Here is a 26106-nt window from a genome sequence, read left to right on the forward strand (position 1 = left end):
TTTATGGCTTTCACGGCCTTTAATTCCTCCTCAGATAGTTCATGTTATTCTTACAGGTCTGCCCTTTTCAGAATTATGTAAACCCAGATCTAAAGAAAAGATCTTAAGAAAATGACTCAATCAAGCATTTCCCACTGTTTCAATCACGAAACTTTCAGAAAACTTGGGAACGCTGGCAGTGGGGGGGGGGTGTCTGCTTTACAAAAGGAGGGGGGCATAATACAGCTAACATTCATTGAGCATTTATAGTCTTAGTATGGCCTACAAACTAATTCACTTGCCACATTTTACAACTGTTGTAGGTGAGTCCCAGAGAGAAGCTGAGTAACTGGGCAATTGACTGCTGTGAATCTCGAACCTCGACCACTATTTCTTCCTGCAACAGGGAGACAGGAGACACATTATCTGAAGTTGTATGGTACTACTTGGCAAAAGGTGGGGGGAAAACGCTTCATTTGTCATTACAGAACTGTCCGCAGAAAGCACTGGTTAACAAGGAATGGGCCACTTCTTCAGTCACTTTCTTTAGCCAAGAATTAAACATTATCACTTAAAAAAAATGCTTCTCCTAGAAAGTTTGAGTGACTAGGAGCCCAGGATACAGCCACTTCTACATAGTATTGACGTGGTACAATAATATTTGGGTCCACGAAACGTTTCATTTAAAATTCATGCCGTTTTTCATTTGCTGGTAATATGTATACTCGACAAGGAACAGCTCCTTTTTAGTGACAATTGAGGGGCTCTTAAAAGAGCCTTTGGGGGTAGGTATGTGTTAGCTAGAGCAGCCACAAAATTTATGCTCTCTCCCCGCGGATGCGGCGAGCAAGCTGGATGTCCTTGGGCATGATAGTGACGCGCTTGGCGTGGATGGCACACAGGTTGGTGTCTTCGAAGAGCCCCACCAGATAGGCCTCGCACGCCTCCTGCAGCGCCATCACGGCCGAGCTCTGGAAGCGCAGGTCAGTCTTGAAGTCCTGCGCGATCTCGCGCACCAGCCGCTGGAACGGCAGCTTGCGGATCAGCAGCTCCGTGGACTTCTGGTAACGGCGAATCTCACGCAGAGCTACCGTGCCAGGCCGGTAGCGATGCGGCTTCTTCACGCCGCCGGTGCCGGCGCGCTCTTGCGGGCCGCCTTGGTGGCGAGCTGTTTGCGCGGCGCCTTGCCGCCGGTGGACTTCCGAGCCGTCTGCTTAGTGCGAGCCATTGGTAAGTAGTGCCAACCGCCTAACACTGATGTGAGCGCTCGGCCGTCCCAAAATATATAGCGAACCTCGCGTCTTGATTGGACAATAGACTGCTGCTCTCTCGCTTACCCCGCCCTTCCACGCCCATTCTTTCTGGGTTTAGGAAGCATTGTCCCGCCTCTACTTCGGACACTAGGATTACGTGGTGAGGAAATATCTTGTTGGCTTTCAAAAAAAACCTGCAGGATGTATCCAAATTCTTAAATCTGTCGTCTAGAGCTGCGGTCCCCAACCTCCGGGATCTAAATGTCTAGTGATCTGAGGTGGAACTGATGAAATAAAAGTAAGAATAAAGTGTGCTAGTCTCTCAGGAGTGTCCGAATCTGTGATGCCATGGACTGTAGGCTACTAGCCTCCTCTGTCCATGGGATTTTCCAGGCAAGAATACTCAAGTGGTTTGCCGTTTCCTACTCCAGAGAAATAAAGTGCACAATAAATAGTCGCTCTTCAGTTGCGCAGCCGTGTCCCTGCTCTTTGCGACCCCATTGACTACGGCATGACAGGCTTCACTGTTCTTCACTATCCCTTGGAGTTTGCTCAAATTCATGTCCGAATCAGTGATACCATCCAACCATCTCATCTTCTGTCGCCCCCCTTCACCTCCTGCCCTCAATCTTTCTCAGCATCAGGATCTTTTCCGATGAGTGGGCTCTTCGCATGACGCGGCCAAACTTGGAGCTTCTAATATGCTTAAATCATCCCGAAACCATCCTCCCACCCAGGCGCGTGGGAAAACTGTCTTCAAAATCGGTCGCTGCCGCCGAAAAGGTTGCGGACAGCTGGCCTAGACAAGTGTCTTGCATTTTAGATATAAGATGTCATGATTTAACAAGCTTGAATAAGTTGAAAGGAGTGTTTAAGTGGAGGCCATTAAGTTAAAGTCAACCCAGCCAATATGTTCTGTTCCAGAACTCTTATAGCTTAGTAAAACGGAGCTTAGTTACCTTTTTCCTTAAACTTCTTGTGTTATTGCTAGCCATACTGCTTCGTGAGCTATTTACCCTTTAAGTGCGAGCAGTCAACACAAGGTTATTTTGCCTAGCTTATAAGAAACGACATCAAACGAAAATCTGCCACTGTTGTTGACCGGAATACTGACGGAGAACTGGAGCTTTGACCATACTCAAATTATTTTTCAGACGTCAATCTTCCCCACACAACCTAACGACTTTAGCGCCTACAGCTCTTTACCAGAGTCAGTGGGTGGCCCTAAGAAGGGCCTTTAAGGTAGGGTGATTAAATGCCCCTTTAACCGCCGAAGCCGTAAAGGGTACGTCCCTGGCGCTTGAGCGCGTACACCACATCCATGGCGGTAACAGTTTTGCGCTTGGCATGCTCGGTGTATGTGACCGCGTCCCGAATCACATTTTCCAGGAATACCTTCAGCACCCCACGGGTCTCCTCATAGATGAGACCGGAGATCCGCTTCACGCCACCACGACGAGCCAGACGACGAATGGCGGGCTTGGTGATGCCCTGGATGTTGTCACGAAGAACCTTGCGGTGGCGCTTAGCACCCCCTTTCCCGAGGCCCTTACCGCCCTTGCCACGACCAGACATATCTGCACCCACAGTCGTGACGACGCCGTAGCTCGCCAAGGCCGTGTTTTATATAGTGATGTTTCGGACCTGATTGGGAACCCCTCAGACCAGCCGTGACGCCTCTGGGAGTTTCCAGACCCGAAGCCCCGCCCACATTTTCAGCAAAATGGAGAGGTGCTTAAAATACAGACTCAAAAAAAGGGCCTAATAAAATCCCTCCGTTCAGCTTCTACAATACACTGTGTTGCCCTTGCCCACAACTGGAAAACCATTCCTTTGTTTGGGTTAGACCTTGCTGTCCTTTTCTCTTTTTTTGCTCTCTCTTAGGCATTGATCGTACTAGCGAGTTGTGGCTTCCGGAATGAATGGCCCATCTCGAGAGCCGTGATTTTAGTCTTTTGGGGGTTTTTGTGAAACCTCGTGGCTGAGAGCCTGCTTATAGGGTGGGCTTCAGGGTGGGCTTCCTCATCGTTCTCAGCAGTGGTCTCCCCTTTTCCTTATCTTGTACTCATCCTATCATCTTCCTTTCTCTTCCCTCACTCGCTGCCACATTTTTCTGGTACAACTGGTTTTTTCAAATGTTCTTCGTTTCACTTAGAAACACTTAAGGAAATTGAGGAAGCTCAGCTTTTACCCGCCGTTTCCTCTGGCGAGTCCATTAGCAAGTGAAAATGCTCTCGACTCCTTTCCTGCCCTTCTACCCCTATCCCCTCCCCGCCCCCGCCATCACCACCTTCCTTTTCTCTCCTTTCTTGAATTGAGAAATCAAGTGCACCCCAAAGATCTGTGCCTTTAATAGTGTCTTTAATAAAATGCTGAATGTAAAGACCAGGAACAATTTTATTCCAGGAATTTAAAAAATAAAAAAACTTTCAAATGTTTCCTTGACTTCTGGCTATTTGAAATGACCTTTCGGGCTCTGGCTTGTCTGCTAGGTAGCAGATTTTATTTCTCCGAGAAAATGCCTTCTCTAACGAATAACACATTTACTTTTTCTCTTTTTCCGAGCTTCAGAAATGTTTACCCTTTCTCTTTCAAATGTGTGTGGTTATTTACTACTTGAACAAATACCTAATAGTATTCTCCAAGTTTACTTTATAATGTCTGTAAATACTATATGTGCAAATGACCGCATGCCCATCTTCTATTAGTTAGTCCATTTCTTATTGAGTTACTTGTCTGGCTTTCTTCTTCTCCTGTTTAGTAATGGAATCTGAGTGCTTAACCTTGAAGATGTTATTGGATGGGTAATCTCAACAATCCTCTTCCCTTGCAACTATAGAAAAACCAGGCAGCTTTCTGCCTTGTTACCTAGCAGTTGTTGAAAAGGGTGTTTGCTACCAGTGCATTATCTTGGCAAAATTCTGTTAGCCTCTGACCTGCTTTGTTTTGTACTCCACGGCCAAATTTGCCTGTTACTCCAGGTATCTCTTGACTTCCTACTTTCACATTCCAGTCCCCTATAATGAAAACGACATTTTTGGGGGGTGTTAGTTCTAGAAGGTCTTGTAGGTCTTCATAGAACCGTTCAACTTCAGCTTCTTCAGCATTACTGGTAGGGGCATAGACTTGAATTATTGTGATATTGAATGGTTTTCCTTGGAAATGGACAGATATCATTCTGTCATTTTTCAGATTGCATCCAAGTACTGCATTTTGGACTCTTTCGTTGACTCTGATGGCTACTCGATTTCTTCTAAGGGATTCTTGCCCACAATAGTAGACATAATGGTCATCTGAGTTAAATTCACCCATTCCAGTCCATTTTAGTTCACTGATTCCTAAAATGTCTACATTCACTCTTGCCATCTCCTGTTTGACCACTTCCAATTTGCCTTGATTCATGGACTTAACATTCCAGATTCCTATGCAATATTGCTCTTTACAACATCGGACGTTACTTCCATCACCAGTCACATCCACAACCAGGTGTTGTTTTTGCATTGGCTCTGTCTCTTCATTCTTCCTGGAGTATTTCTCCACTGATCTCCAGTAGCATATTGGGCACCTACTGACCTGAGGAGTTCATCTTTCAGTGTCCTATTTTTTTTTGCCTTTTCATACTGTTCATGAGGTTCTCAAGGCAAGAATACTGAAGTAGCTTGCCTTTCCCTTCTCCAGTGGACCACATTTTGTCAGAACTCTCCAACATGACTTGTCCATCTTGGGTGGCCCTACATGGCATGGCTCATAGTTTCATGCAGTTAGACAAGGCTGTGGTCCTTGTGATCAGATTCGTTAGTTTTCTGTGATTGTGGTTTTTTCATTCTGTCATCCTTCTGATATGCAGATGACACCACCCTTATGGCAGAAAGTGAAGAGGAACTAAAAAGCCTCCTGATGGAAGTGAAAGAGGAGAGTGAAAAAATTGGCTTAAAGCTCAACATTCAGAAAACTAAGATCATGGCATCTGGTCCCATCACTTCATGGCAAATAGATGGGGAAACAGTGGAAACAGTGTCAGACTTTATTTTTCTGGGCTCCAAAATCACTGCAGATGGTGACTGCAGCCATGAAATTAAAAGACGCTTACTTCTTGGAAGAAAAGTTATGACCAACCTGGATAGCATATTGAAAAGCAGAGACATTACTTTGGCAACAAAGGTCCATCTAGTCAAGGCTGTGGTTTTTCCAGTGGTCATGTATGGATGTGAGAGTTGGACTGTGAAGAAAGCTGAGCGCCCAAGAATTGCTGCTTTTGAACTGTGGTGTTGGAGAAGACTCTTGAGAGTCCCTTAGACTGCAAGGAGATCCACCCAGTCCATTCTGAAGGAGATCAGCCCTGGGATTTCTTTGGAAGGAATGATGCTAAAGCTGAAACTCCAGTACTTTGGCCCTCTCATGCAAACAGTTGACTCATTGGAAAAGACTCTGATGCTGGGAGGGATTGGGGGCAGGAGGAGAAGGGGACGACAGAGGATGACATGGCTGGATGGCATCACTGACTCGATGGACGTGAGTCTGGGTGAACTCTGGGAGTTGGTGATGGACAGGGAGGCCAGGCGTGCTGCAATTCATGGGGTCGCAACTGAGCGACAACTGAGTGACTAAACTGAACTGAACTATCCCTCTGATAGATAAGGATAAGAGGCTTATGGAAGCTTCCTGATGGGAGAGACTGACTGAGGAGGAAACTGTATTTTGTTCTGATGGGTGGGGCCATGCTCAGTAAATCTTTAATCCAATTTTCTGTTGATGGCAGGGCTGTGTTCACTCCCTGTTGTTTGACCTGAGGCCAAACTATGGTAGAGGTAATGAAGATAATGGAGACCTCCTTCAAAAGGTCCCATGCACGCACTGCTGCACTCAGTGCCCCCAACCCTACAGCAGGCCACCACCAACCCATGCCTCTGCCAGACTCTTGGACACTCACAGGTAAGTTTGGGTCAATCTCTTTTGGGGTCACTGCTCCTTTCTCCTGAGTCCTGGTGCACACAGCATTTTGTTTGTGGCCTCCAAGAGTCTGTTTCCCCAGTCTTGTGTAACTTCTGGCTCTATGGCGGGGTTAATGGTGACCTCCTCCTAGAGGACTTCTGCCATATGATTATATAACAACAATGTATGTTGCTCAAGGACATGTTTCTCCTTCTTAACAAGAATCTTCTGATTAATCTTGTTGATTTAAGATGTATGTTGTGGGAGTGGGTCTGGTAAAAGTATATAAGGCCTTGATAAGACTAGCAAGTGGGTCACTCTCTGATGTCTATGTCAGAATCTTTCTCTGTCCTTTTTCACTGTAATAAAGCTTCTGCTACACAAAAGCTCTGAGTGATCAAGCCTGGTCCCTGGTCCTGAAGCTAATTCTTCAGAGATCACAAATCCAAGATTGTTCACCATAAACTATCATTATTGTTCTTGCATTGTTCTTCATTCAAAGTTAGTTTATTTACTAGTAATTAGTGCCTTTCCTAATTCTCATTTCTCCTGTCCTCCAAACACATATATATTTACACATAAACACACAAAGACACATGCAGACATACACTAATCCAAAACTAGCCCTTTGGAGTGTTTTCTACTCCATGAGCTTAACTTCTCAAATCTTTTCTTCCATTCCATAGAGTCTTACTTCCCAACACAGATTGGCCTTTTACCAAGTCAGAATCTTAAATATGAGACAGGCAAGCACAAAATTTTCCTTCTTTGTTAGTCCTACCCCAGAGCAATCACCATCCTTGCTTTCATTCTCAAAGGTTCCTCAACCATCTATGCCTCCATGTACTATTTCACTTAAAGAAATTTGAGGATGTAGCATTTACTGGCCCCTTCATCTTATTACACCTTCTATTATTTATTTTTTGCCCTGCATCTTTTGGGATCATATTTGCCTGAGCAGGGATCACACCTGAGCCACAGCAGTGAAAGCACGGAATCCTAACCACAGGGCTACCAGTGAAATCCCCACTCTGCCCTACTCTTGTCTGCTCATGACTTGAAGCCAGAATTGCAAAACCCTTTAAGAAACCCCTTACCTTCTCCTGAGGCTTTCTCAAGACCTAAATGTATTCTCTAATATACACAACTGTTCATGCCTAGCACTCTCTCCTTGTTTTGCCTAACCTTGTTTCCAAAATTCTGTAATACAATGTGACCAATGTCTTCATAGTCCCTTCTATCTCCTAATTTAGTCAGTTTTCATGCCTAAATATATCAGATAATAGCTGCCAGAAACTCTGATTCCCTTTCATTCACTTCACCTTACTAGCACCTCCAGGGTTGGATGGATATTGAGAAAATAAAAATCAAGATAAAGATTGGGGTCCGTGGAGCAGGAGCCCCCTGCTGTCTTGCTCCCTTGGGTTTACAATAGGGTCAGAGGCTATGAACACAGTTCCTAAGCTTCTAATCTTTAAAAGCAGACTGGTTTCTATAGACTGTTTCTATTTCCCCAAAACTCATATGTTGAAATCTAATCTCTAACTTGAGGGTATTTGGAAGGTAGGGTTTTGGGGAAGGGCTTAGGTTTTAAGTACAGGGCCCTCATCAGTAGTATTCATGCCTCTATAAAAGAGACCCCATTGACTCTTCCACGCATGGAGAAAATAGCCATCTATGAGTTAGGAAGAGGGTTCTTACCAGATACTAAATCTGACAGCGCCTTGATCTTGGACTTCCCAGCCTCCAGAGCTGTGAGAAATACATTTCTATTATTTATAAGCCACCTAGTCTGTAGTATTCTGATACAGCAGCCTGAGCAGGCCAAGACACTCGTTTTCTGCAAGTCATGTTTTTAAAAAGTACTCAGAGTTGGTGCCTTTGATTTTAGTGGTTATTCTAATTTCTTTCTTTCTTTTTAAGAATTTTTGGTTATTTCCTAAAACCACCTTTTCTACAACCAACCTTAGGCTTCTAATAGAGCATGTCCTCACTGAGCCACAGTACACTTCTTAACTTCAGATCTCAATCAGCATCCAAATCCCAGATGTCCTTACTGAGAAATTGCAAAATGTTAAAACACCCTAACTTCTGCCTTTCCACTTAAAGGAAAACAGGCTTTTCTAGCCGGTTCTATTTTTTCTTTTTCTTAAACAGGTACTCTTACTTTATTTTCCTACAGCCTTGGGACGCTTATACAGAGCTCCTCATTTCCTTCGAGGGTTTGTTCAAAGAATCCCAAACTGAGATCTATTGGCTTTGTCTTCCCAGCACTTGGCTACCTTCAGAAAAGACAGACTTTTCTAGAGCTAGTAAAGGATTAATATGTATATTCTCTAAATCTGGGGAATTATCACCAAGCTCACAAATGAAAACATGTGTGAAAATACTTTGGAAACTATAAAGTTTTATATAATTCTTGTCATCAGTATTATACCTACTCCCCATAGAATTCAAGAAGTATCTTGGATGAAGTGTGAAAAGCAGGAGGTGGGAAGCACTCAGTAATTACCTGAGGCTATCTTGTGTCTCAGTTCAGTTCAGTTCAGTTCAGTTGCTCAGTCGTGTCCGACTCTTTGAGACCCCATCAATTGCAGCACGCCAGGCCTCCCTGTCCATCACCAACTCCCGGAGTTCACTCAGACTCACGTCCATCGAGTCAGTGATGCCATCCAGCCATGTCATCCTCTGTCGTCCCCTTTTCCTCCTGCCCCCAATCCCTCCCAGCATCAGGGTCTTTTCCAATGAGTGAACTCTTCCCATGAGGTGGCCAAAGTACTGGAGTTTCAGCTTTAGCATCATTCCTTCCAAAGAACACCCAGGACTGATCCTTAGGATGGACTGGTTGGATCTCCTTGCCTTCCAAGGGACTCTCAAGAGTCTTCTCCAACACCACAGTTCAAAAGCATCAATTCTTTGGTGCTCAGCTTTCTTCACAGTCCAACTCTCACATCCATACATGCCCACAGGAAAAACCATAGCCTTGACCAGACGGACCTTTGCTGGCAAAGTAATGACTCTGCTTTTCAATATGCTATCCAGGTTGGTCATAAGTTTCCTTCCAAGGAGTAAGCGTCTTTTAATTTCATGGCTGCAGTCACCATCTGCAGTGATTTTGGAGCCCAGAAAAATAAAGTCTGACACTGTTTCCACTGTTTCCCCATCTATTTGTCATGAAGTGATGGGACCAGATGCCATGATCTTAGTTTTCTGAATGTTGAGCTTTAAGCCAACTTTGTCACTCTCCTCTTTCACTTTCATCAAGAGGCTTTTGAGCTCCTCTTCACTTTAGTGTTACAAATCAGGACTACATTCATTCAAATAGAATTTGATGAGCACCTGCCTGTGTCAGGCTTTTTCTATTCTGGAGAACCATCAGTGAATAGCATGATTTTTTTTTTTGGCCTTATGATATGTATATGGTGAGAGAAAAGGGGCAAAGTTTTACATTTAAAAGTTTCACACAGAGTAGGAGAAATATTGTATGACATCCCTTATATGCAGAATCTAAAAAAGAAATGATAAAAGTGAACTTATTTAAGAAAGAGAAACAGACTCACAAGCTTAGAGAACGAACCAGGGGGAAAGGATAGAAAGGGAGTTTGGAATGGACATGTACACACTGCTATTATCTAATTAAGATATTAATGCTAATATCTATTAAGATATTAATAGATAACCAACTAGGACCTACCTACTTTATAGTTCAGGAAATTCTGCTCAATATTTTGTGGCAGCTTGGATGATAGGGGAATTTGGGGGAGAATGGATATATGTATATGAATGGTTGAGTCCCTTTGCTATCTACCTGAAACTATCACAATATTTGGCTAGATAATCAGCTATACTTCAATACAAAATAAAAAGTTACAAAAATAAAACAGGTTCACACAGACTTAGGAGAATACTCTCCTGGTCCTAGAATTTCATAGGTGTGAGTGTGATGTCAGGTATGGGATAAGCCCACAAGTGGTGTGGAGGACATTACTGCCTCAAACAGGCTCATTGTGGCTTCTACCTCTAGAAAGTCACCAGATGTTGATGGCATGCATGACGCCTGTCATGAGTATTCATTGCAAGGACTGATGTTGAAGCTGAAGCTCCAAAACTTTGGCCACCTGATGCTCTTGCCAACTCATTAGAAAAGACCCCGATGCTGGGAAAGATTGAAGGCAGGAGGGGAAGGGGACCAGAGGACGAAATGGTTGGATGGCATCACCGAATCAATGGACGTAAGTTTGAGCAAGCTCGGGGAGATGAAGGACAGGGAAGCCTGGTGTGCTGTAGTTCATGGGGTCGTATAGTCGGACAAGACTGAGTGACTGAACACTGACGCCTGTGTATTGCTCCTTGTGCTTGTCTTTGTTCGGAGGTTCCTGAAAGCTGGCAAATAAAAGTCAGAGGACTGATTTGTTAATCTCCCAATATAAAATCTTAGAATGGGGGTGAAGAATAAACAGCTCAGAACTTGATCCTGCAGGGTTACCAGCGCTACCGCCAAACAGTGAGAAATGCAGTTCTCAAAAGGGCTTAGTTCAACACCCTGTAGCCAGCTTCAACCGGATTATTTTTTGGAGTTGTATAAAACAAACTGATTGTCAGTTACGTTAGAGGTCTGCCCACTATTGCTAGATCCTGGGCCACATTGCTTGACTTAACCTAGATATACTCTGCCCCTCCTTGGACCCTGGACAATTCAATCAGTAACTGACTAGAACTTACAAGATACTTGCCCTTCCAAGCACTGCACATACACAGCGGGACAGTCAACCAGAGTTCTGCATCCTGAGGCTACTCTAACTGGGCTAGGAACTTACTCTGCTCTTTAACTTAGGTAGGCAGAGTTCTGTGTTAACTGAGTCCTCCTTACAGATTTTACATAGGAGAACTCAGACAGGGCCCAGGTAGTGCGGAGACACTCTTGCCCCTATTAGCAGTTATCAGTAAGCTTTTAACAGCTTACAAAATTATCACGGCGTGTTCAGCCTTGACAAGTACGCTTCATATCTGTATTGTGACTAAGATTATGTAGTTCCTGGACAAAATTCCTCTGCTTTAGGAAGACCTATCCTTGTGTAACAGCTGTTCTCAGTGAAAACGGAAGTGGCTCTTAAAAGAGCCTTTGGGAGGAAGCTAATGCCCCCAAGCCAGTCAAAGACAGTTTATGCCCTCTCCCCGCGGATGCGGCGAGCAAGCTGGATGTCCTTGGGCATGATAGTGACGCGCTTGGCGTGGATGGCACACAGGTTGGTGTCTTCGAAGAGCCCCACCAGATAGGCCTCGCACGCCTCCTGCAGCGCCATCACGGCCGAGCTCTGGAAGCGCAGGTCCGTCTTGAAGTCCTGCGCGATCTCGCGCACCAGCCGCTGGAACGGCAGCTTGCGGATCAGCAGCTCCGTGGACTTCTGGTAACGGCGAATCTCACGCAGAGCTACCGTGCCAGGCCGGTAGCGATGCGGCTTCTTCACGCCGCCAGTGGCCGGAGCGCTCTTGCGAGCCGCCTTGGTGGCGAGCTGTTTGCGCGGCGCCTTGCCGCCGGTGGACTTGCGAGCCGTCTGCTTTGTACGGGCCATAGCCTGAAGAGTTGTGTCGCGGAAGAAGCAACTGAACAACTGGGTCCAGGACGAGACTTTATACAGATGATCCGATCCTGATTGGCCAGACTTTGCTGGAGTAACCTGATTGGTTAAAAACCTATTTTCATTTGGATCTTACCAACCCTGAAAAGGCTTTGTTTTCTGTCCTTCTTAAACTTGTGTTTTGTATTTTTGCAGGAAGAATTATGGCTGCATTGTATCTTGTCTGAGTTTTTGGTTTTCGACTGAAATATTGATTTCACCAGTAAAAAAGGAATTTGGTCCAGAATTTTTGTAAGTCAGGGACTAAGTTCTAAAAGAAATTCATTTTCACTGGGGTCTTTTTCCCTTTTCAGGTAATATGGGGGGAAATTACAGCAAAGTAATGTATTTTATCTCTAAAAAATTAGTATCTCTAAAAAATTAGTTCCACTTCATAACTGAATCAAGATCTGCATTTAATGTTCGTATCAAGATCTAAAATAAAGTTTCAAAATAGACTGGCACACTGGTCCTATGAAGATAGAACTTTAGATTTGCCCAGCGTGGTGTAGGGAAGGTGGGGCGGGGGGTTGGTGTGTGCTTGAATGGTCATCTAACTTAATTTTGATTCAAATGGTTGGACTTAAAAATGTGAACTGCGTACTGACTAGAAGGCCTGGAGTGATGCTAGGTTTACACTGATCAAGTGATTAGGTGTTGTTTTGTAAACAGAGGTAGCCCTGAAAAAAACATTTGAGAAGTTTTAACTATTGGACCACTGGGTTCTAATGATAAAGACCCAGAATCAAAATTGGTTTAATGCTGGAACAAAACAATCGTCAGAAATGTGTTTCTTGGTTCGCAGTGTCATGGTTTTACAATGGAGTAAACTGAGAATTGGTCTTTCTTTACCAGAGTTAGATGAATTGATGCTTTTGAACTGTGGTGTTGGAGGGACTCTTGGGAGTCCCTTGGACTGCAAGATCCAACCAGTCCGTTCTAGAGATCAGCCCTGGGTGTTCTGTGGAAGGAATGATGCTGAAGCTGAAACTCCAGTACTTTGGACACCTCATGTGAAGAGTTGACTCATTGGAAAAGACTCTGATGCTGGGTGGAATTGGGGGCAGAAGGGGACGACAGAGGATGAGATGGCTGGATGGCATCACCGACTCGATGGACGTGAGTTTGAGTGAACTCCGGGAGATGGTGATGGACAGGGAGGCCTGGCATGCTGCGATTCATGGGGTCGCAAAGAATCGGACACGACTGAGTGACTGAACTGAACTGAATGCATGTTCAGTCAATAGGGGGCTACACAGTACTGTAACCTTAGCCAGGCATGACAGGTTTCAAGAGTGCTCAGTTCTTCCACAGAAGTTATGGGTGGCTCTGAAAAGAGCCTTTGTTCTTAGAAGTTGGAGTATGAATTCAGACCTTATTCTTATTTGCCTTTAGCTTTGTGATGGCTCTCAGTCTTCTTGGGCAGCAGCACCGCCTGGATGTTGGGCAGGACACCACCCTGAGCGATGGTGACTTTGCCCAGCAGCTTGTTGAGCTCCTCGTCGTTGCGGATGGCCAGCTGCAGGTGACGCGGGATGATGCGGGTCTTCTTGTTGTCCCGGGCCGCGTTGCCCGCCAGCTCTAAGATCTCGGCTGTCAGGTATTCCAGCACCGCCGCCAGGTACACCGGGGCCCCGGCCCCGACCCGCTCAGCGTAGTTGCCCTTGCGGAGCAGGCGGTGCACTCGGCCTACGGGGAACTGGAGCCCGGCCCGCGAGGAGCGGGTCTTGGCCTTGGCGCGAGCTTTGCCGCCTTGTTTGCCACGTCCAGACATAGTGCAGTACTCAGAAGCTACACCAGAAATAACTAAAGCAAAGGAGCTCACAATTTATAGCCACAGTGCGCGCGAAAAAGCAGCGGTTCCATTGGCCAAAGTTGCCTTACTATTTTAAACCAGACAAACACAATTCCTTACAATGCGTGCTCTTATTGGACAATGTTGGCATAAACGCCATCACTAGTATTCACCAATCAGATAGAGAAGTTTACTAAGACTCATTTGCATATGGAGTTGTGACTATAAAAAGGACTCTGTCCTCCCTTTATTTCTCGGAGAGTTTGTAGTTTCTGTCAGCATGCCTGAGCCAGCTAAGTCCGCTCCGGCCCCGAAGAAGGGCTCCAAGAAGGCAGTGACCAAGGCGCAGAAGAAGGACGGCAAGAAGCGCAAGCGCAGCCGCAAGGAGAGCTACTCCGTGTACGTGTACAAGGTGCTGAAGCAAGTCCACCCGGACACCGGCATCTCGTCCAAGGCCATGGGCATCATGAACTCCTTCGTCAACGACATCTTCGAGCGCATCGCGGGCGAGGCGTCGCGCCTGGCGCATTACAACAAGCGTTCGACCATCACATCCAGGGAGATCCAGACCGCCGTTCGCCTGCTGTTGCCCGGGGAGCTGGCCAAGCACGCCGTGTCCGAGGGCACCAAGGCTGTCACCAAGTACACCAGCTCCAAGTGAGCCGGCTCGCAGCCCTACAAAACCCAAAGGCTCTTTTCAGAGCCACCTACACTTTCAGAGAAATAGCTGGTGCACTTGCTTGTAGTCTAATTTCACTCAGATTACGCGGCTGGTTTGACGGTGGAAAACGGGGTAAATTTTTTTAAAGCTCTCCGCAAGCAGTCTTGGATAAGCTAGGCAGTGTATTTTTGCCTGGAAAATTCCATGGACAGAGGAGCCTGGCAGGCTACGGGGCCTCAGTCGATCATGGCTCTGCAACTGAGCGCAAAACTTGCCATACAAATTTAGTATGGGTTATTTGGCGCCCACTGAAATGGATTTTCAGTTTTGCCCTTAGCTATGGCACCCCACTCCAGTACTCTTGCCTAGAAAATCTCATGGACGGAGGAGCCTGGAAGGCTGCAGTTCATGGGGTCGCTGAGGGTCGGACACGACTGAGCGACTTCACTTTCACTTTTCACTTTCATGCATTGGAGAAGGAAATGGCAACGCACTCCAGTGTTCTTGCCTGGAGAATCCCAGGGACGGGGGAGCCTGGTGGGCTGCCGTCTGTGGGGTCGCACAGAGTCGGACACGACTGAAGTGACTTAGCAGCAGCAGCACAGCAACCGAAATTTCTTTTTTTCAAAGCGAGTAACGCCCCCCGCCTCTGATTGGGCAGCAGTACTATTTGAAAAGCCCGCCGTGGGTTGCAATTGGCCTGATACTCTGCCAACAGTTTTGCGCGTTTTGTAGAGATTTTTCTCGAAAGTAAATTACTACCTTTATCCTGGGGAATGCACAAGGCTCGGAAGCCTAGAGCCATAAATACTGAAAATTAACGGTTCTGTGTTCTGCAGTCGGATCCTGGGCGAAATTGCCTGTTTCTATTTCCCATCCTCTACAGAATAGGTACTGCAACATTAGCCCTGTCTACGAAGACCTTAGGGTGAGTTGGAATGATTTATGCCATAGTGCTATGGGAATATTAAAGGTCCGGGACGGCATTTAAAGAGAAAATGTTGAACAAGAAACCCAGCTGCTTGGGAAAGCCGCGTTCTTCCAGTGTTTAATCAGGATGCAACGGAAGGGAGACATCCAGGACTCATTTGGCCGGGGAAACAGTTTTCTGGTAGTGTCTTGAGTTCACAATTAAAAATCCCGCGAAAGAAATCAGAGAACTCAGTGTTAAAGAGAAGAGCATATTTATTTAACGCATGGGCTAGTTAGTATTATTAGGGAATGGAATTTCTCAAGGCATGATCGAAAGTCCTTCAATTCCCCATTCCTCTGCATCTTTCAGTACTGCCTAAATTTTCAGTTGGAATCATTAACATCTTCCGCTACCCTGGCATCCCCTTTCACCAACAAATGATTGCTTTTGTAATTCTTTTTTTTTTCTCCCCATTAACAGCAAAATAAGCCCCTACACTCATATCCCCACTTAAGACTGCAACATTTAGTGTCTTTCCCTTTGTTACTTCCCTTAAAGTTGGGGATATGGACCTATTTCAGATGCACAGTTTTGTCCCTGTCACAGGCAACAAGCTTCCTGGAAGTTATGCCAACATGTCAATGAGTCCTGCAGAATATACAGGGTTTGTCATTCACTCCTCTTTTTCCAGTACCTGCGCCCCTGTCATTAGGTCTTGGAAGCTGGCAAGAGCAGTCCCCTAATTTCATCCTGAACACATCGACTTCCTATTCATCACCTCTATTATTTGCTCTTTCTGAGATTTTTTTCCTTCCACTGTTAAGAGATCTGAGGGATAATTACCGTCAGTGGGTGATATAAGTATTGCCCTCTTCTGCCACCTTGTGGCAAGGAAACAGAAGGACAGGTCAAAGGCCTTGGGTTTTCCAGATCCAATTGAAATGCTTCAACTTTTTACTGACAGTAAATTGGAATAAGTAAAGTGATAATTTCTGTCTCTGTTTAATCACTGGATATAAGTTAGCGTCCCCAGAAATCACTTGTGGGCATGAGAGAGAGGGAGAGAGATATTGTTTTGTGGTCTGGTCAGAGCTGTCCAAATAAAAAGAAGTCAAAAATCAAACATTCTGCACCCTAAAATAAATAAAAGGGTCATGGACACACTAGTTCTGGTCCTCAAACGATAAATATTTGAATATTTTCTATAAATCTAAACACCTGACAAAATCCTGATTTTTGCTGGGAGGGAGCATGAATTTTACACTTTGAGAAGATGCTCAATCTATGGTTACAGTATCCAAGAACAGTCTTAAAATTTATTCTTAAATAGAACCCAGAAGAAAATAGTGAATTGTTTCATCTTTCTTGACAAATGTTTTCCTTTGGATTAATCACATGTGCCTCTGGTGATCTGTGAGATTAGAAAACTTGCTACTGAGGATAGTACTTTAAGAACCACCTCGAGGGAAATTGTATTTGCCATGGGCATCAGTGTAAGCAGATTGAAAATGAAATGAGATTTCACCTGGCACCTGAAGTGCATATAGTGATTCTATACAGTTATAGGACTTTAATGTGGAAAAAAATACAGTTGATAAAAGGGCTTTAATGACAGGATTTCTAAAGACTCCGTTGCCATGTTGACAAAGAAGTTGCCTTTATATTTTATTATTAGTTAATTAATTAATTTGGCTGTACCAGGTCTTAGCTGAGGCCCCCAGTATCTTCGATCTTTGTTGCAGCATGTGGGATCTAGCCCCTTAATCAGGGATGGAAGCCTGGCGCTCTGTTTTGGGAGCATGTTGACTTAGGCACTGGACCACCAAGGAATTCACTTTAGAACCAAGTGAAAATCAGATATGACCCTTTGGCCTTCCATTCCAGACATTTATGTAGATAGATATTAGGTATTCTCATGTTTGGTTATAGATTGTTGCATAGAAATAGACTTAATCAATGGTATTATAAAGAAAAGCCTTTCATGTAGATACTTTGTCAACCCTTTTGAATAAGCATTGTGTTATTTAAATAAAAACTTCATAATATGACTTGTTCTCAGGCTCTGGGTAAATAAAAATTATTCATCCAAAGAAAAAAAGGGAGGTTAGGGGAACGGGAGATATGCATATCAAATTCACGATAGAGTTACCCTAAGAAAAGGGATGTTAGGGCTGGGGGTGCAGCTGAAGGGTACTTCAATTTTATGTGTTGTTGTTTTCCATAAATATAAAAGAAATTTGTAGTGAATATATATCATAATGTTAAACAGTAGATGGATTTTGTGTGGTCATTTTTGTACCCTTGTAATTTTTTTAAAGGTGAAAAATAACAATGAATAGTGTTGTTTGGTGTATTTGAAATTGTAGCTTTTCATGTACTTAACAAACAAGCGGTGCCTAAGATGTGACAGGCCATGGTCTAGATACTACAGCAATTACAGGGGGACAAAATACTTAATGAATAAAATAAAATATAATTTTATACTACATAGTGATGTGTTAAGAAGGAAAACAGAGCAGCGGGGAGAGATTTTTGAGAATTGTAATTTTAAATAAATTCCAACTCCCTTTAACCAAATTTCTGAAACTAAAATTAGCTATATATGGTTTTATTTAATTCTAAGTTCTTGTTTACAATACGATAGTAGGTAAAGATGGGTTAACACTAATTCTCTGCTCTCTGAGATACGGCACCTGACATTAAAGCCTTTCTGATTTGTGACTTATTTTCGTCTCAAAATTTTCTTGGAATAAAAATATACTCCCGGATTACCCGTTTTCATTAGGTATAGAAAGACGGGCAACAGGGTTGCTAAGACTGCTGCTACTGCTGCTAAGTCGCTTCAGTCGTGTCCGACTCTGTGCGACCCCAGACGGCAGCCCACCGGGCTCCCCCGTCCCTGGGATTCTCCAGGCAAGAACCCTGGAGTGGGTTGCCATTTCCTTCTCCAGAGCATGAAAGTGAAAAGTGAAAGTTAACTCTCTCAGTCGTGTCCGACTCTAGCGCCCCATGGACTGCAGCTTACCAGGCTCCTCCGCCCATGGGATTGACAGTCCTTCATTTCCTCGAACCAACGCACCCAACTCGCGCCCCCTCAGGAAAAATACAAAACAGCTAGCAGAGGATGGTTTCGATCCATCGACCTCTGGGTTATGGGCCCAGCACGCTTCCGCTGCGCCACTCTGCTCAACGTGACACTAAGCGTTCAAAGTAATTCCTTTATTACACCTTACGTAAAGGGCTGTTTTTAGAAACTGGGGAAACTCTTCTTTCAAAGCCCATTCATTGATTTTACTCATGCTACAAACAAAAGAATGAATCCAAAACATTGATTTTATATATTCTGAAGGCAGAAAATTGGATGTTTCTGTTAGGAAAACAACCGGTCGCCAACCAGTCTGCCCCTTTCACCTAGCAGAAGTGATTGCGGATCTTGCAGTTACAAAATATAAGAGTAGGTCAAAATTCGAAAATAGAACATTTCCGAACTCAAAACCAGAGCATTTTCAAAATTAGAATGGTAAGAGAAAACAGAAACACTTTGCATTGGCCGGGAATCGAACCCGGGCCTCCCGCGTGGCAGGCGAGAATTCTACCACTGAACCACCAATGCTTGTATCACTGGGTTTTGCTCATTTTCTAAATGGCTTTTTTTTTCTTTCTTTTTTTTTTTTTTTAACTCGCTACATCGAAATTATATGTTAGGTTTAGTTTTTTGGTTTTACTGAATAGAACCTTGTAATGTTCCCTCTTCCCTTCTTTTTAGGAAACCCTCCTTTCCACTGCAAGTTAAGAGCGTCCTTCTGCGACACCGGAGGCTGGTCTGGGTATGAGTGACCTAGTCCTGGGCGTGCCCCAGCGGAGGGTGGCCCCCGTCCCACCTTGAGAGGTGGGGGAAACTGTGTGTGTGTATGGAGGAGCTCCATGTCCGGGCGGGTTCTGGAAGATAGGGAAAGAGGAGAAAAGGGGGACGAGGGCAGGAAGGAAGGAGAAAATGGGGACGAAGGGGAGATCCAGGAGGAAGAGAATCTGAGAAGAGGAAGGGAAGCATGTCAGAGCAAAAGGAGGAAGATGGAGAGGAATGAGAGGGAAAGGGGAGAGAAAGGAGCCTAGTGCTGTTCCCTTCTGGTCACCCCAAAGGAGAGGCAGTGGGGGTTTTAGGAATTCTGTGGATTTACCTTAGGCTCCGGTTGCTATGGTAATGAAAATGGCACTAGAAACTCCTTCCAGTCAAATAGAGAATAAAAGTCAAATTAAACAGTGATAGTGTGTGCAGCTCAGTCATCTGACTCTTTGCGACCCCATGAACTGTATAGCCCACCAGGCTCCTTTGATTTTCCAGGCAAGAATCCTGGAGTGGGTTGCCATTTCCTTCTCCAGGGGATCTTCCCAACTCAGGGATCGAACATGCATCTCTTGCGTCTCCGGCATTGGCAGACCGGTTCTTTACCACCCACCTGGGAAGCCTACTTAAAGTTTAATTTTCCCCCAAAATATACAATCTTGACTCTCATACAAGTGTAAAAGTGAACCCCTTTGGAAAGATTTTACCTCTTTAATGAGATAACTGGTGAGGTGTTACTACCAATTAAAAGGAGAATTCAAAGAGTGGACGCCATTTATAGATCAGGAATATTGAAAGTAAAGTCTAAATAAAGTCCAAACTGGCTTTTATACTGCTGAGGATTGGTGAGGAAGGTGGACTGGGAAGGGAAAAAATGTCCCCTCAGAAGATAGAATTAATTTGCATGTCTATGGACAGCAACTGGACCATAAAAAAAGGCTGAGCCAGGAAGAATTGCTGCTTTCAAATTGTGATGCTGGAGAAGACTCTTGAGAGTCCGTTGGACTGGAAGTATATAAAAACAGTCAATCCTAAAGGAAATCAACCCTGACTACTCAGTAGAAGGACCGATGCTAAAACTGATGCTCCAGTACTTGGGCCACCTGATGCAAAGGGCCAACTCATTGAAGAAGACCCTGATGCTGGGAAAGAGTAAAGGCAAAAGGAGAAGGGGGCGACAGAAGAAGAGATAGATAGCATGACGGGATCAATGGACATGAAATTGAGCTAACTCCAGGAAACAGTGGAAGACAGAAGAGCCTGGCGTGCAGCAGTCCATGGGGTTGCATACAGACACTACTTAGCCACTGAACAAGACAGGAATTATTTTTTATTGCTGCCAGTTATCAAAAATTTACAGAATTGTAAAATACCTGTCATTGAATCAGAATCAGATGACACTAAAGGGTGTGCTATAATTTTCCTTTGAGGCATACATTTCCCTGACAGTTCCTTCCTGTTTTAGGAAAATTCTGTGAACTCAGCACAAACAAAAGGACTAAACTCACAAGTTAAACTCTTTAAGAAGCTCTCCATTGCTCAAAGCCATGGGTGCTGGTCTGCTGTTTCTGACTGCTGCTGCTGCTAAGTCGCTTCAGTCGTGTCTGAGTCTGTGCAATGCCAGAGACGGCAGCCCACCAAGCTCCCCCGTCCCTGGGATTCTCCAGGCAAGAACACTGGAGTGGGTTGCCATTTCCTTCTCCAATGCATCAAAGTGAAAAGTGAAAGTTAACTCTCTCAGTCGTGTCCGACTCTTAGCAACCTCATGGACTGCAGCCTACCAGGCTCCTCCATCCATGGGATTTTCCAGGCAAGAGTACTGGAGTGGGGTGCCATTGCCTTCTCCTATCTCCCCTAAAAGTCTAGGGTGGGAGATTCTTACCATGTGGTACACACATTCCTGTAAGAACTGATGAAAGATCTGTATAAACTCCTTAAAATCCTGTGCACATACACACACTGGAATTCAGTCTGGGGCTTAGGATGACAGTCCCTGATTTGTCCGTCTGTTCCTGGAAGAACCCCTTCCAAGGCCTGAAAGGGAACTCTTGTATGATGCTCTGAAATGAATTATCGGAGGAGGCACAGGTGCTGACAAAGCAAGAGACTATTGGGAAGGGGTCTTGCGGTGGAGAGCAGGAGGGTAAGGGAATCCAGGAGAGCTGCTCTGCCAATCTCTGGTTTATGGTGATGGGATTAGTTTCTGGGTTGTCTCTGTCCAATTGTTGTGGAATCTGGAGACACACCTCGAAGGACACGCAAGACAGTGGAGTACAGTTTATTATGCCAGCAGGTCCAGGGGGAATCAGTTCCCAGCAAGGACCCTGTTTCTGAGAGGCCCAGTTTTATGCCCCCCATTACGTTTGTGACTGGTTACATGTTAGCAACCTCTTTGTTGTATATGATTTTGGTGCTAGGAGAACAAAGAATTAAGGTTAAAGGGAGGGGGGACAATGATTATACATCAAGGGGGGATATCTCCATGGTTAATCTATCAGGGGCATCCTGACCTCAACTACAATCTCCGTTTGTCATCTGTAGGGAAGGAAGTCTCCAGGAGACCTGGTTTTCACTAGCAACAGTTTCCTCACTCTTGGGCAGGGTTCAAGCCCAGTTCACATCCTGTCTTTAAGATGGGTGACAGGCTTCAAGATGGAGTCTCTCCTGCTTTCCTCACACTGGCCCCAACACAGTCATTCTGACTCAGGGTACTTCCTTGTGGCTCACGCATTGCTCAGCCAAGATGGATGCCAGCAAGAAAGATTCTGGGAGGTGGTGGGACACATGGCATCTCCTTTGACCTTTCTGAATACCTCTCGTTGGTGGTGGCTTGTTAATTCTGTATAAGGCAGTCCTGACCTCCTGTTGTAAAATAATTCCTGCAAACGGTTGCTATGGTGCCTGCAGGGTGGTCAGTTTCAGTCAGTGTATCCTCTCATAGTTTCCAAGTGTCTTTTAACCTGGAAGGTGGTCTTAAGTGCCATCCTCTCCATACTTCTCATTTTTTCATTCCTGCCCCTACCTTCTTCAGAAGCTGCAGCCTCTCCTTTAAAAAGGCCTCACTCTGGGGGTTCAGCTTAGATTAGGGGTGGGGGTGGCTGGGAGCTAATGTATAACTAGGTGTAGATCAGCCTATATTCCTTAAAATCATGCCAAAGGCCACACATGCCTGCCTTACACCCATATCCACATATTGTATGATTAGGCCGCCCAAGATGGCTGTTCCTTTCCTCTTTGTACCTACTTCCCCTGCTCCACCAGTGCCTGCTTCACCTACACCCTACTCACAGAACTGACTTTCCCTCTTAATCATAGATACTAATCAGTAAGTGCCTATGTACTTGCCCTAGCTCTGTCTACTCTGTTGTTTATCAAAAGGATGGTGAGGGCGGTGCTCCTCAGCTGTTTTCCCTGGCAACAGATAAGCCAACCTGACGTCATTTCCTCCTATATCTGGGTAAACTGGTAATCTCCCTTGTCCCCTGAGAATGAAGGATACTTTCATGTCCTGCCCTCTGTCTGCCACACACCATGGGATGTTGCTCCAGGACCCTACTTCAGATATGTAATATTTCCTCTACCTTTCTAAATTCTTGGCTTAGACACCCCTGTAATAAAAAGAACAGATTAACAGGAGAAAAACAAAGAGTAGTTTGACAACATGTATACCTCCTGTGTACATGGGAAATACTCAGGAAAACTGAGTAACTCTGAAATGACTCAAAGCTACCACTTCAAATACCTTCACCAGCTGAAGATGAAAGAAAGGTGTTGTGGGAGGGAGGCTAGTTATGGGAGGTTTTCCAGCACACACAGTTCAGTTCAGTTGCTCAGTCACGTCTGACTCTTCGCAACCCCATGGACTGCTACACACCAGGCCTCTCTGTCCATCACCATCTCCTGGAGTTTGCTCAAACTCAGGTCCATTGAGTCGGTGATGCCATCCAATCATCTCATCCTCTGTTGTGCCCTTCTCCTTCTGCCTTCAGTCTTTCCCAGCATCAGGGTCTTTTCCTATGAGTCAGTTCTTCACATCAGGTGGACAAAGTATTGAAGTTTCAGCTTCAGCATTAGTCCTTCCAAAGAATATTCAGGACTGATTTCCTTTAGAATTGAGGAGAGGCACAGTCGTTAGCAAAAGAAAAGAAAGTGTTATCTTGGACCAGGACACACCCTATTGGGGGGGTGGGGGAGGGGAAGAGAACAGCAAGGGGTCTTTATCATGCAGATTTTCTCTAGAAAAGGGGAGGGACAGAGAGGACCCAAGAGACAAGATCATCTCATTAGTGCTGACCAGAAAATTCCAAGCTGGTTTAATAAGATTCCTGGGGAAAGTTGAAGCAGCAGTTAATTCAGAAATTACAGTCTAGGTTTAGTATCATGGATTTTAGCATGAGTGACACTATTTTGAGCCTGTAGGGACAATAGTACAAGGACAAAAGTAGGGATAGCACTCTGACCATTAGCTCTGCAAATGTCTCAGGTGTTAGGCTATCAAAAAACAAAAAATCTAAACTTAGTAATGTGCAACAAAATTCATATTTTATGACAAGAGAAGAAAAATTTAATCATAAAAAATTTTCTCCACCCTTTGGCCTCCCGTCTTCCCTCCATTGTGCATTGTGTACCTGTGTTACACATCACCAAGCCTGCTCAACCATAAAAAGCAACATTCTCCCAGCACCAAGACAACTCAGTCCTGGTCTGTGTGTGGGTCAGAAAAGAATTTCCAGATATGAGGCAGAATGAGAGGAGAATAAAGTTTATTAGAGTGGGAGACACTGTCAGAACACTGGGGAAGCTCAAGGGAGAACTGACGTTGAACAGGGAGGGATCTTTGTCCACTTTTATACCCAGGGTACAAGGAGTAGGATACTGATCTTGTGGGTCATTTGCTGATTGGATGAGGCACGTATACTGGGTGGAGGTGGAATAAGGTAAAAACCTCCCCATAGGGTAGGAGGGGAGACAAGTTATACTGCTTAGGAGGACCTGAAATCTGTTAATAGTTACAACATGGGGAAGGGAAGGATGATAAAGGTCTGGTTTTTCTGTTCCTGCATTCCAAGACCCTCTTTGGTTTTATCTGCTCTTTCATCCTTGGGTCACCACAGACTCTTTAAAAGATAACACTCTTTTTAAATCTTGTAAGAGGCCATGACTCAAGGGTTATTGCAAGGGATGACATGGGGAAATTTTTAGGGTGACAAAACCTTAATATGGTGGTGGAATCGAACTCTAAGCCTTCTCTGGGCTGAGAAATCTAGGTTTGTCTTTGGCGAGTAGGGATCCTCCTGCCCTTCCTGTTTGCATGGGAGAGGAGAGAATTTTTCTGTCTGCTTCTTCTCCATTGCCTTCAGCTCAAAATAATCCTTATGCCAGCATGGTGTATTTTGGGGAAAGCATTCTCTGAACCTCTTCCTAGGGAAATATCAAGAGCCAAGAAAAGAACCATATAATTTTGATAAGAAAGAAAAAGTTGGTCTTGATTGATAGTAAGGTTTCTTATAAATCTGTAGTAATTAAACCAATAGAGGAATTAAACATAAAGAGCACGGACAAGTTAACACGTATCTATTAATAAGAAGTTGATGTCTGAACGGAAGTGAAAGAAGTGGATGTCAGTACCAGGCTCCACCAGCAGGATGTTACCAAGTAGAGCGTGGGTAGCGAGACAAGGCAGGATGATTGGTCCAAGGATGGATGTGAGAGGGTCGGGGAACTGAGTCAGGCGGGCAGCCAATCAGAAGCACCAGGAGAGACCTACCAGTGTCACATGGGTCGGAGAACAAATAGGAACAAAACTGAGGCTGAACCAGAGCCAGCGTGGTGGACAAAGGCTTGTCGCACAGCGAGGATGGAAGGAACCCTTTCGCCCCCAACCTGCTCCCAGCACGCACTGACCTGTCACTCAAAGCAAAACCTCGTGCTCTGACCGTTGCAGCAACGACTCTCTGGGCTTTTAAGTTCTTTAGAATGACTGTTGGCTCGTCAAAGCAACGTTCTTCTGAAGGTGGATTTGAAGAGGCAGGAGAGGGACAGAGCCACATCAGGAAAGTTCAGTTCAGTTCAGTCGCTCAGTCGTGTCCGACTCTTTTCGACCCCATGAATTGCAGCACGCCAGGCCTCCCTGTCCATCACCAACTCCCGGAATTCACTCAAACTCAAGTCCATCGAGTCGGTGATGCCTTCCAGCCATCTCATCCTCTGTCGTCCCCTTCTCCTCCTGCCCCCAATCCCTCCCAGCATCAGAGTCTTTTCCAATGAGTCAACTCTTCGCATGAGAGGGCCAAAGTACTGGAGTTTCAGCTTTAGCATCATTCCTTCCAAAGAACACCCAGAACTGATCTCCTTTAGGATGGACTGGTTGGATCTCGTAGTCCAAGGGACTCTCAAGAGTCTTCTCCAATACCACAGTTCAAAAGCATCAATTCTTCGGAGCTCAGCTTTCTTCACAGTCCAACTCTCACATCCATACATGACCACTGGAAAAATCTTAGCCTTGACTAGACGGACCTTTGTTGGCAAAGTAAGGTCTCTGCTTTTGAATATGCTATCTAGGTTGGTCATAACTTTCCTTCCAAGGAGTAAGCGTCTTTTAATTTCATGGCTGCAGTCATCATCTGCAGTGATTTTGGAGCCCCAAAAAATAAAGTCTGACACTGTTTCCACTGTTTCCCCATCTGTTTCCCATGAAGTGATGGGACCAGGTGCCATGATCTTCGTTTTCTGAATGTTGAGCTTTAAGCCAACTTTTTCACTCTCCTCTCTCATTTTCATCAAGAGGCTTTTTAGTTCCTCTTCACTTTCTGCCATAAGGGTGGTGTCATCTGCATATCTGAGTTTATTGGTATTTCTCCAGGCAATCTTGATTCCACTTTGTGCTTCTTCCAGCCCAGCGTTTCTCATGATGTATTCTGCATAGAAGTTAAATAAGCAGGGTGACAATATACAGCCTTGACATACTCCTTTTCCTATTTGGAACCAGTCTGTTGTTCCATGTCCAGTTCTAAGGCAGGTCAGGTGGTCTGGTATTCCATCTCTTGAAGAATTTTCCACAATTTATTGTGATCCACACAGTCAAAGGCTTTGGCATAGTCAATAAAGCAGA

The 26106-nt window shown here is 44.9% G+C and overlaps 4 protein-coding genes and 2 non-coding genes across 6 annotated transcripts; 1 reads left to right on the top strand and 5 right to left on the bottom strand.

The window, feature by feature from the left end:
• Positions 1-735: 735 nt before the first annotated feature.
• Positions 736-11763, bottom strand: LOC104998120. The gene is given in 5 exon segments (XM_010853141.1): positions 736-1114; positions 1117-1233; positions 2501-2809; positions 10887-10908; positions 11333-11763. Coding segments are annotated over 5 exon segments (1170 nt in total). The 5' UTR covers positions 11738-11763; the 3' UTR covers positions 736-797.
• Positions 2448-2839, bottom strand: LOC104998090 (histone H4). The gene has a single exon (XM_010853123.1). The coding sequence runs from the start codon at positions 2805-2807 to the stop codon at positions 2496-2498; it is 312 nt and encodes a 103-aa protein (XP_010851425.1). The 5' UTR covers positions 2808-2839; the 3' UTR covers positions 2448-2495.
• Positions 11764-13107: 1344 nt separating the features above from the next.
• LOC104998101 (histone H2A type 1) lies at positions 13108-13598 on the bottom strand. Its single transcript, XM_010853126.1, has one exon. It carries the CDS (start codon positions 13554-13556, stop codon positions 13164-13166), a length of 393 nt encoding a protein of 130 aa, XP_010851428.1. The 5' UTR covers positions 13557-13598; the 3' UTR covers positions 13108-13163.
• A 241-nt stretch (positions 13599-13839) lies between these two features.
• LOC104998112 (histone H2B type 1) lies at positions 13840-14286 on the top strand. The gene has a single exon (XM_010853133.1). It carries the CDS (start codon positions 13858-13860, stop codon positions 14236-14238), a length of 381 nt encoding a protein of 126 aa, XP_010851435.1. The 5' UTR covers positions 13840-13857; the 3' UTR covers positions 14239-14286.
• A 3980-nt stretch (positions 14287-18266) lies between these two features.
• TRNAM-CAU lies at positions 18267-18338 on the bottom strand. The gene has a single exon. It is a non-coding gene; the product is annotated as a tRNA-Met (tRNA).
• Positions 18339-18693: 355 nt separating this feature from the next.
• Positions 18694-18764, bottom strand: TRNAG-GCC. The gene has a single exon. It is a non-coding gene; the product is annotated as a tRNA-Gly (tRNA).
• Positions 18765-26106: the final 7342 nt, after the last annotated feature.

This window comes from Bison bison, unplaced genomic scaffold, assembly GCF_000754665.1.
Source record: "Bison bison bison isolate TAMUID 2011002044 unplaced genomic scaffold, Bison_UMD1.0 scf7180017852864, whole genome shotgun sequence".
Taxonomy (NCBI): domain Eukaryota; kingdom Metazoa; phylum Chordata; class Mammalia; order Artiodactyla; family Bovidae; genus Bison; species Bison bison.